General features: G+C 36.0%; 1 protein-coding gene across 5 annotated transcripts; it reads right to left on the bottom strand.

The window, feature by feature from the left end:
- Positions 1–4,076: 4,076 nt before the first annotated feature.
- On the bottom strand, positions 4,077–6,765 carry LOC110937682. Of its 5 annotated transcripts, none has more exons than XR_002590945.2 (5): positions 6,352–6,765; positions 6,205–6,262; positions 5,516–5,768; positions 4,965–5,183; positions 4,077–4,560 (listed from the first exon to the last, which is right to left on the bottom strand). XR_002590945.2 is itself a non-coding variant. In XM_022180132.2 (5 exons), the coding sequence occupies exons 3-5, from the start codon at positions 5,678–5,680 to the stop codon at positions 4,136–4,138; spliced, it is 663 nt and encodes a 220-aa protein (XP_022035824.1). In that variant the 5' UTR covers positions 5,681–5,768; positions 6,205–6,262; positions 6,352–6,735; the 3' UTR covers positions 4,077–4,135. The 5 variants fall into 5 exon arrangements, 3 of the variants coding, with proteins under 3 accessions (XP_022035824.1, XP_022035826.1, XP_022035825.1); XM_022180132.2 differs by having other exon boundaries at positions 4,077–4,501; positions 5,603–5,768; positions 6,352–6,735; XM_022180134.2 differs by having other exon boundaries at positions 5,603–5,768; positions 6,352–6,735.
- Between the last annotated feature and the right edge of the window lie 7,142 nt (positions 6,766–13,907).

Here is a 13,907-nt window from a genome sequence, read left to right on the forward strand (position 1 = left end):
GGAATACAACTTGTGCGATTTAATTAACTTGTGCGACCCGGTTAGGTTGTGCGACTGACCAGCCCAACCCAACATGCCCTCGGCCCAATAGTTAGACTAACCCAACAACCTTGTGCGATCAAGACATCTTGTGCGGCCGGATGTCTTGTGTGATCGGGTAAGCTTGTGCGAGTGGGCTCGTTGTGCGATTGGACTCCTTGGTCGGCCAAGAAGTCTTGTGCGATGGTTTGAACTAATTCCATAATTCAAGCAATCGGTTACAGCCATACATTCTGTCAATCAATTACCATGTTTCCATATATGCACAAAATCAATTAACAACTAATAATCTGCCTCTTATCGATCAAACAAACATATTTTAATCCTTTTTTTTCTCAAGAACCCTAATCATGCTCAAACATGACAACATCTAAGCAACTCTTATGATTCAATCTAATTGCACATGCATACTACCGATTAACAAGTATTCGATTCTAACACAACCATATACAACCCGATTAGCATTTACATGTTTCTAAATCAACAATATGCAAGCTGAATTATATGATCATCATCACATCGAGAACCATTCAATATTCATACAAGTACACTAGTTATCTCATAACATCATGGCAACCAAAACAAATCAACAACATAATTCAGTAATCACTAACCAGTTATAATCGAACAAGGAGAGAAAGGGTGACCCGGAGAGGAAGGGTGATCTTCGGTTGCTTGCCGTCGGGTTCGAAGAAGAGAGAGAGAGAGAAGGAGTCTAGGGTTTCTTGGTGTGTGTTCTTGTGTTGTGTAACAAATGAGAAAAACCAAGTCCCTAAGGTGTTTACACGGTATAGAGGGGTGGGCCGGCCCTTACATGGGCTGCCCTATTGGTCCGCTTACAAGGTGTAAAGCCCAAATGGCTTTGTGCGATCAAGTGTAGGTGTGTGTGTTGTGCGATCGGGTTAATACATGCATACATACGTTACATCATGCACTCAATAACAAAACATTCATTAAATCCAATCATATGATTTAGTTCACATATGCACGTAGCGTTACACAAAGTAAGTCTAAAGTTCGAGTTGTCACATTATCCCCAACTAATTGGAAATTTCGTCCCGAAATTTGGTATGCACTCACTGAGGAAGCTAGGTAAACTGTATTGTTCACTGATTTTCCTGGGGTGTCACATCCTCCCCCCGTTGATCTGGAATTTCGTCCCGAAATTCCGAAGTAGTAGCTTCAGCCTCAGCAGTGGTTGTACTGTTCGCGAAACGTGACATATTGTTGAATAATATATGTGAAGTGTTCAATAGGCAGTTGATAGGAGCCAGAGGCAAACCTGTAATCACATGTTTAGAGTTCATAAGAGTGTATATGACCAAAAGAATTGTGAATGTAAAGAAGATTCAAGCTAAAGCTCATGGTCCATTAACTCCTCGTGCTCAAGAAGTGTTTAATAAGATCAAAGAAGAAGCCTCACAACTCAATGTTTTAATGGTGGATGCAGTACAGTACCAGGTATGTTTAGAGTTCATAAGACCCTTTACTAGGTGAGTAACTCAATGTTTGAATGTTGGATACTGATTTTGTGTAGGTGAATAGCTCAAGATCCCAGTGTGTTGTTAATATGAAGAACAGAACATGCACCTGCAGAAAGTGGGATTTAACTAGCATGCCATGTAAACATGCAGTGGCTGTTATCAATGATATGGCCAGAAATGATATTAGGATAGGGGTGCCAGAAGAATTGGTTGATGAAGTGTATTGGTTATCCACATGGAAGAAGGTTTATGAGAATGTGATTAATCCAATTCCCGGGCCTGAGAATTGGATACCCTCATAATGTCCCACCAAACTTCTGCCTCCCAAACACCATAAGCAGGTTGGGAGGCCACAAAAGAAGAGAAAGAAATCAGTTGGTGAGGCTGAAGTTGAAGCTCATTTTGATAGTGAGGGAAAAATGACTAGGAAGGGCAACACAACCAAGTGCAGCAAGTGTGGAAATTTGGGACACAACAGTATGACATGCAAGGGGCAGGGTGGGGAGAATGTGGAGAATGTTGTACATGCACCAAGTGAGAATCAAGTTGCAGGTGGAGAAAACAAAACCAGGAAGAAGTGTAGCAAGTGTGGAAGCTTGGGTCACAACAGTAGGACATGCAAGGGCCAGGGAGGGGAGAATGTTCAAGAATCTCAAACTGTATCACAAGGTGCACCAAGTGAGAGTGAAGCTTAGTTAGGTTGATTTCAATGGTTTAAGACTTGTTTATGTATGGTTTAAGTATGGTTTAAGACTGCAGTTTATGTTTGTAATGGTTTAAGACTTGTAATGCAGTTTAAGACTTGTAATGCAGTTTATGTATGCAGTTTATGTTCAACTGCAGTTTATGCAGTTTGTATATGCAGTTTGTGTATGCAGTTCTGTTTGTGCAGGTTCTGTTTGTGTATGCAGTTTGTGTATGCAGTTTGTGCAGGTTCTGTTTGTGTATGCAGTTTGTGTTTGTGCTGCAGTTTATGTATCATACACAATGAGTCTCAACCAACTAAATTTCATTAAACGTATCAATACAAAGACATGCAGTTAATGTATCAATACAAACATGGAAAACCCTAACAATCTACTTCCAATGAGCATCATCATTTGACCATTCGGAGTCAGAAGAATGCTCCCCCGGGTACGGATCATGGTACCAATCATCCTCCGGTGGTTGAACTGCACATTCCCACCTATCCCTTTCCAACTCTTCTGAGTCGTAGTCCGCTGTTGGATCTGGAAGAGATGCTTCATACTCTGCTTTCAACACTTCTATCACAGCATCATAGTCATCAAACCACTCCTCCTTCAGCACAGACGGCACTAAGTCCAACTCATTGTCAGCCACTTCCTCAACCAATTCGTTATTCTACACATCAACGACAACATTCATAGCATTAAAGTGATACTAACCAAAACTTGTTCAATGCTCATTCATACATGAACCAAAACAAGACACATAACCAACATTCATTACATTAAGAGAGTCTTACATTAAACTAAAAATACACATAAACAACCACAATCATTAACCAACTAAACAATAAACACATCTTCAAAAACATCACTTCGTTAGCTTTCTTGATTGCAAAATCATCTTTCTTTTCCATGCTCCTTAACAATGCGGGTATTACCTTCTCACAAGTAGAGCATGAATTTGAAGGTGGAGATGAAGGTGTATCAGCCCACCTTATAAATCCACAATCTTTCTTCAGTAAAAACAAATCAATCAGGAAATAGCCATATAACTTCAATCTTTCTTCTATAATTTTAACTTACACAGCATAAGAAGCGTCGATTTGGGTTAGCTTCCGTCTTTGATACCTTGTACCACGTAGGTGCACCACAAGAACACAGGAATTGTGAAGCTTCGCCACCAGCTGATTTCTTGTTGGAGCTTGAGGCTGATTTTTGAGACATCTTCACAATAGTTTAAGACTGGATCGATCGATTAGGGAATTGGGGTTAGGGTTCCTATCAGATCAGTGTTCTTTTGAATCAGTTTGATGAATTTAGGGGATAAGGGATTATTTGTATAAGGTCATTAAGGGTATATTGGACATTTAACAATAGTCAAACAGTCAAACAGACGAAACCTTGACAGAAGGACTCAGAGTGTTATGAATTTATAAAGTCAGGGGCTCAAAAAACCAAAAATTTAATTTAGGGGCTCAAGTTGATGTTTGGGACATACCACAGGGACGCAAATTGCATTTTCCTCCACTGCTCAAGTTGATGTTTGGGACATACCACATGCCTCCTTGCTCTTGCCCACAACCCTATGTTTTTTTTTTTTTTTTTTTGTGTTTTGAAGGGCAAAGCCTCCACTGCTTAAGTGGCTGACATATGGCGGGTTTTGTCCTCTTGTCCTTACCCACCACACCGGGTAATCTTAAAATCTAGATATGTATATAATGCACTAGTTTATAGCCCCGTATGTTACACGGTTTGACGAATAAAACGAAATAATGATATAATAATTTTCCATTATAAAGGGAACGATATATTGTTTGAATATCGTAAAAACCAGATAGTGTTTTCCAAAATCATCTTCTTGATCTTTAGGATTAAGGTATTCAAAAGTGTCGAATAATATAATATAAAGGTAAACGTTACATGCTACAAATCTCTAAAAACTTCTTTGTACACGACATTTGTAGTTTTGTTTGTAATTTGACCATCCTCATCAAGTATCAATAACTTGAGTCCATCTCTGCTTTTTACCCTTGATAATGCCACATATAGCTGGCCATGTGTAAAAACTGGTTGTTTTAGAAACAATCCAACCTTACACAAGGATTGTCCTTGACTTTTATTAATAGTCATGGCAAAACAAACAACGAGAGGAAGCTCTCTTCTTTGAAATTTAAACGGAATCCTTTTGTCTGACGGTATTAATCGAAATCTAGGGATAAACGTTCGAGCGCCAATATTACTTCCAGATAAGATTCGTGCTTCAACAACGCGATCGCGCAATGATAAGACCTGTAGTCGAGTTCCATTGCATAAACCGACCTTTAGTACTAATCTATGGTTTGGCAAGCCTGAAAGTTTAAGCCCATTTAGTACCTGAGGTTTGACCACTTTTGCGACTTCCATCCAAAGGTTTGATTTTTCACATCTGGGTCCTCATGGTTTCAAAATCTTGTCATTTTCATCCCTAAGGTTTGGCAATTTGTTGCGACTTTCATCCCTCGAGGTTTGGCCCTCAGGGACGAAAATGACAAGATTTGGAAATCACGAGGACGTAGATGCTGAAATACAAACCGTTGGATGAAAGTCACAAAAGTGACCAAACCTCAGGGATGAAAATAACAATTTACTCATTCTATTAAAATGCATGAAATCGGGAAACTTTTGTTTTAAGGATCCAACAGAAAATATTTGATTTACCACACAATGAGCAAAACATAACACATCTAGAAACCGAGCAAGTTTGACATAGTACCAAAAATTGTCGAGCATCAGGCCAAGCAGATCCAGTAAACAGCTTTACAGCTATCCGCGTTTGATTCTCGGGCTTCCCTTTATAAACGACATTTGGAGCCTTTTCACCATGCTCAGAAAACAATGTTCTCAACAGCGAAACCAGATGTCGCGTTTTTAAGTTGCTCCAATGTGTATTCTTTAAATGCATTTGGGTCACTCGCATCCTCATCCTTGTTCCCTGCGGTAATTACAAAAGCATACAACATATAACATTGTAACATACGGGTCAGTTTGGGTTATAACTTATTGCTGATGGGTCAAACTGTCAAAATTTAAAAAAAAAAAGAAGAAAAAAAAAACTGTTGCCAGAATCAAGTGGTTACAGCCTTCATCCTAAATTTAGAAAATGAAAAAATCAGATATTTATTTTAATTATGGTTTTTATAATCATATTAAAGAACACTGATTATTCTGTAAAATTCAAAATAAAATCCCCTTTGACCACCTCCTATATATTGATTTATACATGAATTAAAAAGAGGTTAAAAACCCATTATGCTGCATACATACCAGCTTTAGGATCTTCGGTAACCGATGAATCTTGTGATGAAGCTAGACAACATGGACGGAGTTTGGTGCAAAGAGAACCCATGTTACCTCAACGGTCGACGGTGGCATAAGAAGCTCCGCGGGGTGGTGTAGCTGAAGCCTGAACGGTGGTGTGGCTGAAACCATGTGCAAGGGTTTACAAGGGTCGGATCCCAACTTTGGAGCACACTATTTGGATCTTCTAAGTTAGTCCTTAGACTATGCAAAGCATCACCTGTAACAGAACATTTCTCATAATCAGTTGTAAAATAAACTAATTATATGATTACTTACAGAATTTTGAGAAAATTAAAAACGTATTGGTGAATATATTTTCAGTGTATTGCATAACTGAATACAAGTTCTCTTTGTGTAAATAGATTACAATAAAATAATAATAATAAGAACAACAATAATAATAAAGATAACCAACTAATGAGTAAATAAATATCCTAATATTCAAACAGGGATAGAATAATAATTAACAAACAAACTTAAAAATTACTGAGAAAAAAAAACACTAATAAGTACAGTAGATTATAAAGTCAGCTAACAATTACAATTTTCTAACCATATTAGGGATAAAATAGGCAGATTTAGAGAAATATATAAGAATTGCTAGAGCAATACAACCAAATTATCAAAACATAATCTGATAATCACAAACACACCTTCTAAATTTGCATAAACTCGATTCTCCGGATGAACAATTGTGAACATATGGGTACGCTGGCAGATTAAACAACAGATAGATTTGTTTCTTAGGTATAATAAACCATCTGTAAAGCGCATATAAAAAAGGTCGAAGAGAGATGTACCTCGACGGTCGACGGTGGCATAAGAGGCTTCGCGGGGTGGTGTGGCTGAAGCTTGAACGGCGGTGGATAGAACCGACGGCGGGAACAGAAGGTTCCGGCAGCCCCTATTACCTCGACGGTCAACGGTGGCATAAGAAGCTCCGCGGGGTGGTGTGGCTGAAGCCTGAACCGTGGTGGATAGAACCGACGGCGGGAACAGAAGGTTCCGGCAGCCCCTGTTATCCCGCCTCTTCTCTGTATATGTTTCTCTAGCTAACTCCAGCTCCACCTCTTCTATGTATATGTTTGAGGGAAGTGAATAGAGTTGATTAGGGTTTGGGAGAATGGAGATGCAAGTGGCGGGGAGGGAGACGATTGTGAGCGTCACTAATTAGGGTGTGAATTGCAGGGTAAAAATATATTGTCTATGGGTGGGTGGGTTTAGATCCACCTGGGTCGAACGGAAGGAAGGATTAGGAAAAGCCACGTGGAATTTAAGGTAAAAGAAAGGTTGACAAGTGGACTTTTTTGGATTGTTTTATTAGATTTTAGATTTGTAGAATTATCTAAAACTACTTATCAAATTAGTATAAAGTATAAATAGATGGTAACACCCTTATGTGTAACTTGTTCTGTTTATGAATTAGTTAACACTTATACTCTGTTAATAATTAGTTAATGAGTTAATGTTTGAGGATTTACGTTTATAAGCAATATCACTGAATATCGATTAGGGGTTTGATATACAATGGATAACTGGATAACACTTATAAGTGGTGTACTGGTGTATATATCTGATTTCCATGTTTTAAAAACCGGTTTTTAAATCGTATCGGGTTAGGTTCAACCGGATTGACTAATTAACCCTATAAATCCATAAAATACAACTTTTACTCAAAAAATAATTCAAAACTGCATCATTTCTTAATATTTCAAAAGTTAACCCATAACAAAAAATAATCCAAAAATTCACTATTGGTACATTTTAGGGCGCTAAATTTTATTTTACTTAGAATATAAATCGTCACATTTTTTCGCCCATAAAAGATTAAAAGCCCAAATTTTAATCTTTTACCCGGTACCGGTATAACCCAATTTACCGGCAATACAATTTTTTTGCCGTTACCTCAGTTTACTGGTATTATTCGTACCGACCAAGCTTTCGGCATCCAGTTTAATCGGTTGGTATAAACCGGTTTTAAAACATTGTCTGATTTAGTGGGAGATAAAAATTGAGAATTGCTATATGACTATATAATTACCTTATATATCATTGTCAAAAAACTATTTATAAATAAATATATACACAGTACTTTCTTTAAAATCAAGGCAAATTAGAAATAAATAATCTCACCTAACTCAATTTGGCCGATAATAATTCCAAGTCAGTTATTGACCGATAATAATCCGAACTGGTCAATTTTTTTTGTAAAATAGTCCGCCGTTAAAATAGCATAACGGAGTTAAGTTTTTTTCCGAATTACAAACCGATGTTTTAGGCTTTTGATCAGAACGAGGATACGAGTCGATTAATGTAAAACTTACCTCGAAATTGTGCTCGAAATGGTTTGATTTTTGTTAATTGAAAGTTTAAACACCCGAATTGAAGCACCGTTTTCGTGGGTTGGGTAGTATTTCGAGGTAAGTTTTACATCAATCGACTCGTATCCTCGTTCTGATCAAAAGCCCTAAAACATCGGTTTGTAATTCGGAAAAAAACTTAACTCCGTTAAGCTATTTTAACGGCGAACTATTTTACAAAAAAAAAAATTGACCAGTTCGGATTATTATCGGGTAATAACTGACTTGGGATTATTATTGGCCAAATTGAGTTAGGTGAGAATATTTATTTCCAATTCGTCTAAAATTAATTTGTATCGGACAACTATAGCAATTAACCAAATAAAATTTTTACTGATGTTTCGTAATCTTTTTAGCGACGTTCTTGTTTTCTTAACAAAACATAAATAAAAAATAAAATAAAGTACTACGAATATAATTAAATTCGTCAACGGTGTGTTCCCGAGTTAAAAATCCCTCCCCTCCCCTCCCCTCCTCTCCCCTCCCCTCCATGTCTTTCCAAATTGGAAAGACTATTTTCAGGCAAAAAAACCCCATTTTCCCTCCCCTCCCCCTGTTAAGTGGATCTCTGGAACACCATTTTCCCTCCCCTCCCCTCCCCTCCCCCTGTTAAGTAGATCTCTGGAACACAGCCATTTATTGTCAAACGTCGATTTTAGCCACGTTCTTATAACTTAACAAAAAATAAAAAATAAAATAAAGTACCACGAATATAACTAAATTCGTCACCGACATTTATTGTCATTTCAATAGAATAAACGTCGATGGAAAAATAGACTACTATGAGACACGACTAATTTAAATTTTTATCACATAATGTATACATGTAAATAAACAATTCTATTGAATATATAAATCAAATCAATAGATGTTCGAGCAAATAAATTACAGCTTACATTTTTTAACTTCATTCTCGTAACAGTTGACTTTTTGAGAATAGTTAACGGTAATTCAAATTCAAAAACAATAACATAGAAAGACAAAATGGCAAATCACGTGGGATGTTTTTCAAGGAAATAACTAATATATCTACAATTTTTTATATTTCAATTTTTTAAGCTAAACTTAGAAACTCAAAATTTTATTAACTATAAATAAAAAATAGTATCAATAATTGTTAAATAAATCTTATCCCGTAATTTGTATGTCAATATCTTTTAAATATGGTAACTTGAAAATAAAAAGTTATCTTTTCTTTTTTGTTATATTTTGTATAAAATAAATTACATACATCTTTAGAGTGACCAAGACATAATTTGAAAACTTTGATGGCTTGAATAAAAAAATGTCCAAAGTTCTTATTTTTTAATTTATTTATTGTGAATTATAGAACAAAAATAATACTATATTACAACTATTATGGCTTTAATTCCTATTTTGGGTAATCATTTTGTCCATTATAAAAATAATTATGTAATGATAAAAACTAATCATTCAAAATTATGTGGTTCTTGAACCCACAATGTGATATGATATTGCTAGCTAACCATAACCTATAATTGAACTACTAAAGTTTAACTTTAGATATAGTATTTAAATAAGTTTCTAAAGTAGTTTCTTTATGTATCTAGAATGGCTTGGAAAACTTTGATTTCAGGATGTAACTTTAATATTGGTGAAACGAGGATGAGAATATCTGTTTCGTATCTCCTTAGATGGGTATAAAGTACTAGTGATTAGATTTTATGTTAGGGGGTTGCGTCCTCAGCCATTTTAGCTAGGTGGCATTATTTCATACCGTGCAAGTTAATGATAAAACCCTCGTTTATGGCGCATACGTGGCGCGATAAAACCCCTAGAGTTTTATCCACACCATATAGCCTTAATGTTTGATTTCATCTGTTTTGATAAAAAAAAATACAGTTGAACTCGTAATCTACGGTTTTGGAGGATGGAAAATTAAACCGGGTAGTTTGGGGGTTGGCTAAATCAGACGGTTTACTGGTTAATCATGTGGCTTTGATAGTTAAAACTGATTTATTTTCTTTCAAAATCATTAGTTTGTATTAATTTTAAATGATAAGTATTTAATAAAAGAATAATAAACTTCTATTAAATACGATATATATAGGGTTAATTTCATTTGACCCATCTTGTGAACTTATCATAGCTCTTGATTTAGTTTAAGATGAATAGAGGTTATATTGTAATTATAAACTTAGTGTTAAATCATTATGTTTGGTATGAGGTAATGGAATAGAGGAAGGAATGGAATGGACGAGGTAATGGAACGGACGAGGGAATGCAATGGATCATTACCATTCCATGTCTTGTTTGGTTACCATGTGTGAATGAAATGAATTATTATTGTGTATTGTTCGGTAGGCAAGAAAACGGAGTAATAAAATCAGCGTGAGTGGTGGTGGTGGTCGATGGTAGTGATTGTGGGTGGTTATAGGTGGCGGTGGTGGGTGTCGGCGGCGGCGATGGGTGGTGGTGGTGGTGGCAGCGAGTGGCGTTGGTCGCAACTGTGGGTGATAACGGTAGCGAGTGGGTGGCGGCGGCAGCGGTGGCTGTCGAGGTGAGGTGGTGGCGGGTGGCGGCGATGGCGGCGGTGGTGGGTGGTGGTGGTGGTGGTGGTGGGTTGTGGCGAAAATGGTGGGTTGTGGTGTTGTTGATGAATGGTGCAAGAGGAGATGGAATGAAAAAAAAAAACATGGGAGGTGGAAGGAATGATTTTGAGGGAATGGAATGTGTTTTGGAGTGGGTGATTCCATTCCATTAACCAACCAAACACCCGTTTCTTCATTCCCTCGTAATCATCCATTCCATTCCATTCCACATCTCATTCCTACATACCAAACACTACCTTAATTATATTTCATTTAATAGAAGGTTATTTATATGAATTATATATATAACTAGAGGGGTGTCTATGCGATTCAACCAGAACACAAACACTGGAAATCACATAACATATCAAGATTTTTAACTAAAAAGAATATAGCAATACATACTTAAATTAAAGAGAATAAAATGTGTATAATTAAAAAATTAAGTATGAATAAGTGATGACCGTTTAAAAATCACAAGAGACATTGGTTTAAAAATCAAGTTTTAAAAACTGTAAGTACTTAAATTTTAAAATTTTGTTATGACATCCTTATATGTATTATAACATTGTATAGGTAATATAAGTTAAGTGGTCGGTTCAGTTTACACAACCGATTTCAAGTTCTAAAACCAAAGAGTTAAACCGACAAACCTTCAAAATTGAACCATGCACCAAACGGTTTGGTTCATACTGATCATACAATCTAATTTGCTATGGCAAGATGGTTTAGACTATTTCAACAACTTATGAAAACCACTAGTTTAGTTTAAAGTATGTCAAGATTTATGGGTTAAAATTTGATACCTATTTCTAAAACTTGAACTTACTAACTAATTACTTTTTATCAGAAATAAAAAAAAAATATTACTTCATTCGCATAACCCTAGACTGAATACCATCACACCTTTCAATTACACGTCGAGTTTACCTTTTTTTTAACAACAAGATTCTATGATTACAGAAAGACAAGCCAAGCAACAAACAAAAAACACCCCCACTACCAAATCAATAAATAACGTCTATAACATTAAAATCCACCCATCTACCACAATCTAATTTATCAAACTTTGATCTACTCTTAAGCCATAAAAAGGAGTCAGCCTCGATATTCTCTACCACCACATTCGCTGAAAACTGAACGCTATTAAACTCCTTCTCATTCCAAGCCTTCCAGATATGCCAAATTGTAGTCTGAAAAAAATCATATTTAAAACCTTCCTCCAAACCATATCTTTAGAATTGATCCTAAACAAAAAGAAAATAAAAAAAATGAAATCTGGGAATTAATTTTGGTATAGAATGCAACTTTATGTAGATGTTTAATTTTTAAATTAAGTGTGTCAATACAAAAGCCTAACATTCAGCACTATGCTGGTTTAGCCAAAAGAAACTAAGCAACCGTCGTATTCAAAACATCTTATTCAGTTATCTTATTAGGGATATTGGATTTAAATAACCCTGACTTTCACCAATTGGTTGATAACACTCCCAATTTTTGATTTGTACACCAGCACTCCCAACTTTCAACTTATTGGCCGATAACACTCCCTAACTAACTGAATCCTAACCCAGTTAGTTTTTGCTGATGTGGCATCTAATGTAGCCATTTTTTGCTGATGTGGCAGCTGACATGACATTTTTGATGACTTGGCAGCTGATGTGACAGCTGACATGACATTTTTATGACGTGTCAGCTGACATCAGCTAACTGTGTTAGGGTTCTGTTAGTTAGGGAGTGTTATCGGCCAATAAATTGAAAGTTGGGAGTGCTGGTGTACAAATCGAAAGTTGGAAGTATTATAGGCCAATTGATGAAAGTTTGAGTTATTTAAATCCAATATCTCATTCTATTATTATTATTTACAAAATTTCTAAAACATATATTTATGGGGAAGCATAACTACGGGTGGAGATGAGTAGATAACCCATAATGAAGTTAACCCACAAACAACCCACAAGTTGGATTTAGTGGTTGTTTGATAACATCTGAATGGTTAAGTGCTAAACCAGTAAGAGGTCTGAACCATTAAGTGTTAAACCAGTAAGAGGTCTGAATCATTAAGAGCATGTATAATGCTTAACCGTTTAGAGACAATTGTCTGACCAATTCAGACTATAGGTTTTAACCATTCAGACTCTGTATAATGCTTAACCATTCAGAGGCAAATGTCTGAACCATTCAGACATCTGCTTGTGAAACAAACAGTCTGAACCATTAAGTGCTGAACCAGTAAAATGTCTGAACTATTGCTATATTGATATAGTCATGTTTGAGTTGATAAAATAGATACTTTTAAGGTTTAAACTTTGAAGAATGAATTAGGTGGATTCTACAGAGGAGAATCCTAATGCACAAATAGAAAAGCTGATAATTTTTTCAATCAGTCTAGTAACTAATCATTTGTTTTTTTTTTTTAACGGCATAAAATTCTATGATTATAAAACAATGGCCAATATAGGCTGTTAAACACGTAAGGTACAAAAAGGAAATCAGCCTACTGCTCCCAATTCAAACCTTAGAACTTTGACCTCGCTTTAATCCACAAAAAAAAAGTTTTGTCTTTATTTCTTCCACTGTTCTTGAAAGTGGTATCAAGACGTTATCAAACTCTTTTTCATTTTCGCCTTCCAAATATGCCACATGGTTGATAACAATATCGCGTCGGTTGTCTTCTTCCAATCTTGGAACCTTCTAGGGAGTTTGCCAACTCGAGCATGCTTTGGCACGATGTAATCGAAGACTGAAATGGACCTTTAACCATACGAAAACTTGCCACCATATAGATTTCGCCATAATACAATCTACAAGGATATGATTTGATTGTTCGAATCCACATATTTTGGTAATCGTGTTTGGTATCGGAATCTCCCGTTTCAAGCTCCAGTGTTGATGAAACTCTATTTAACGAGGACCTCCAGCAAAAATAATTTCCCTTTGGCGGAGCCCACCTATTACAAAAGGCCATTTTGTGTCATTTTTGCCTATCAACTTCTACGTTAATTCTTCCTTGATGACTATGGTTGTAAACGAACCGAATGTTAAGCGAATCGTTCGTGAACCGTTTGGCGGAAAGTTCGTTTACGTTCGTTCGTTTAATAAATAAACGACATGAACAAAAAGTTTCATTAAATTCATTAAATGAACAAACATGAACAGAGCTCTCGTTCGTTCAGTTATATTCGTGAATGTTCGTTTGTTTACGTTGTTCATGAAAGATTTTGTACTTTTATTTATTTTATCTGAACTTTTTTATATCCTTTAATTTTTATTTATTTTATTACTCTAAAATTTAAAATAGGCAACCCTATTCTTACCTTGTTTATGTGCTGTTCGTTTTTCCTTTCTCAAAAATTAAAACCATTTGGGTTTCAAAACCGAGATTAATTATTTATCTTTTCAGATTAACATCTCCAAATCGTTTTTTTAAGCAACTCTTACCAA

Source organism: Helianthus annuus, chromosome 4, assembly GCF_002127325.2.
Source record: "Helianthus annuus cultivar XRQ/B chromosome 4, HanXRQr2.0-SUNRISE, whole genome shotgun sequence".
In the NCBI taxonomy this organism is placed as follows: domain Eukaryota; kingdom Viridiplantae; phylum Streptophyta; class Magnoliopsida; order Asterales; family Asteraceae; genus Helianthus; species Helianthus annuus.

Bases quoted from the DNA above. Each gene is read 5' to 3' on its own strand.
- LOC110937682 (XM_022180133.2), bottom strand. From the start codon at position 5,680: ATGGTTTCAGCCACACCACCGTTCAGGCTTCAGCTACACCACCCCGCG. The intron at 5,184-5,602 runs GTAACATGGGTT...TAATTACCGCAG, and splicing joins TGCCACCGTCGACCGTTGAG to GGAACAAGGATGAGGATGCG. The intron at 4,502-4,964 runs GTACTATGTCAA...ACTCGACTACAG, and splicing joins CTGATGCTCGACAATTTTTG to GTCTTATCATTGCGCGATCG.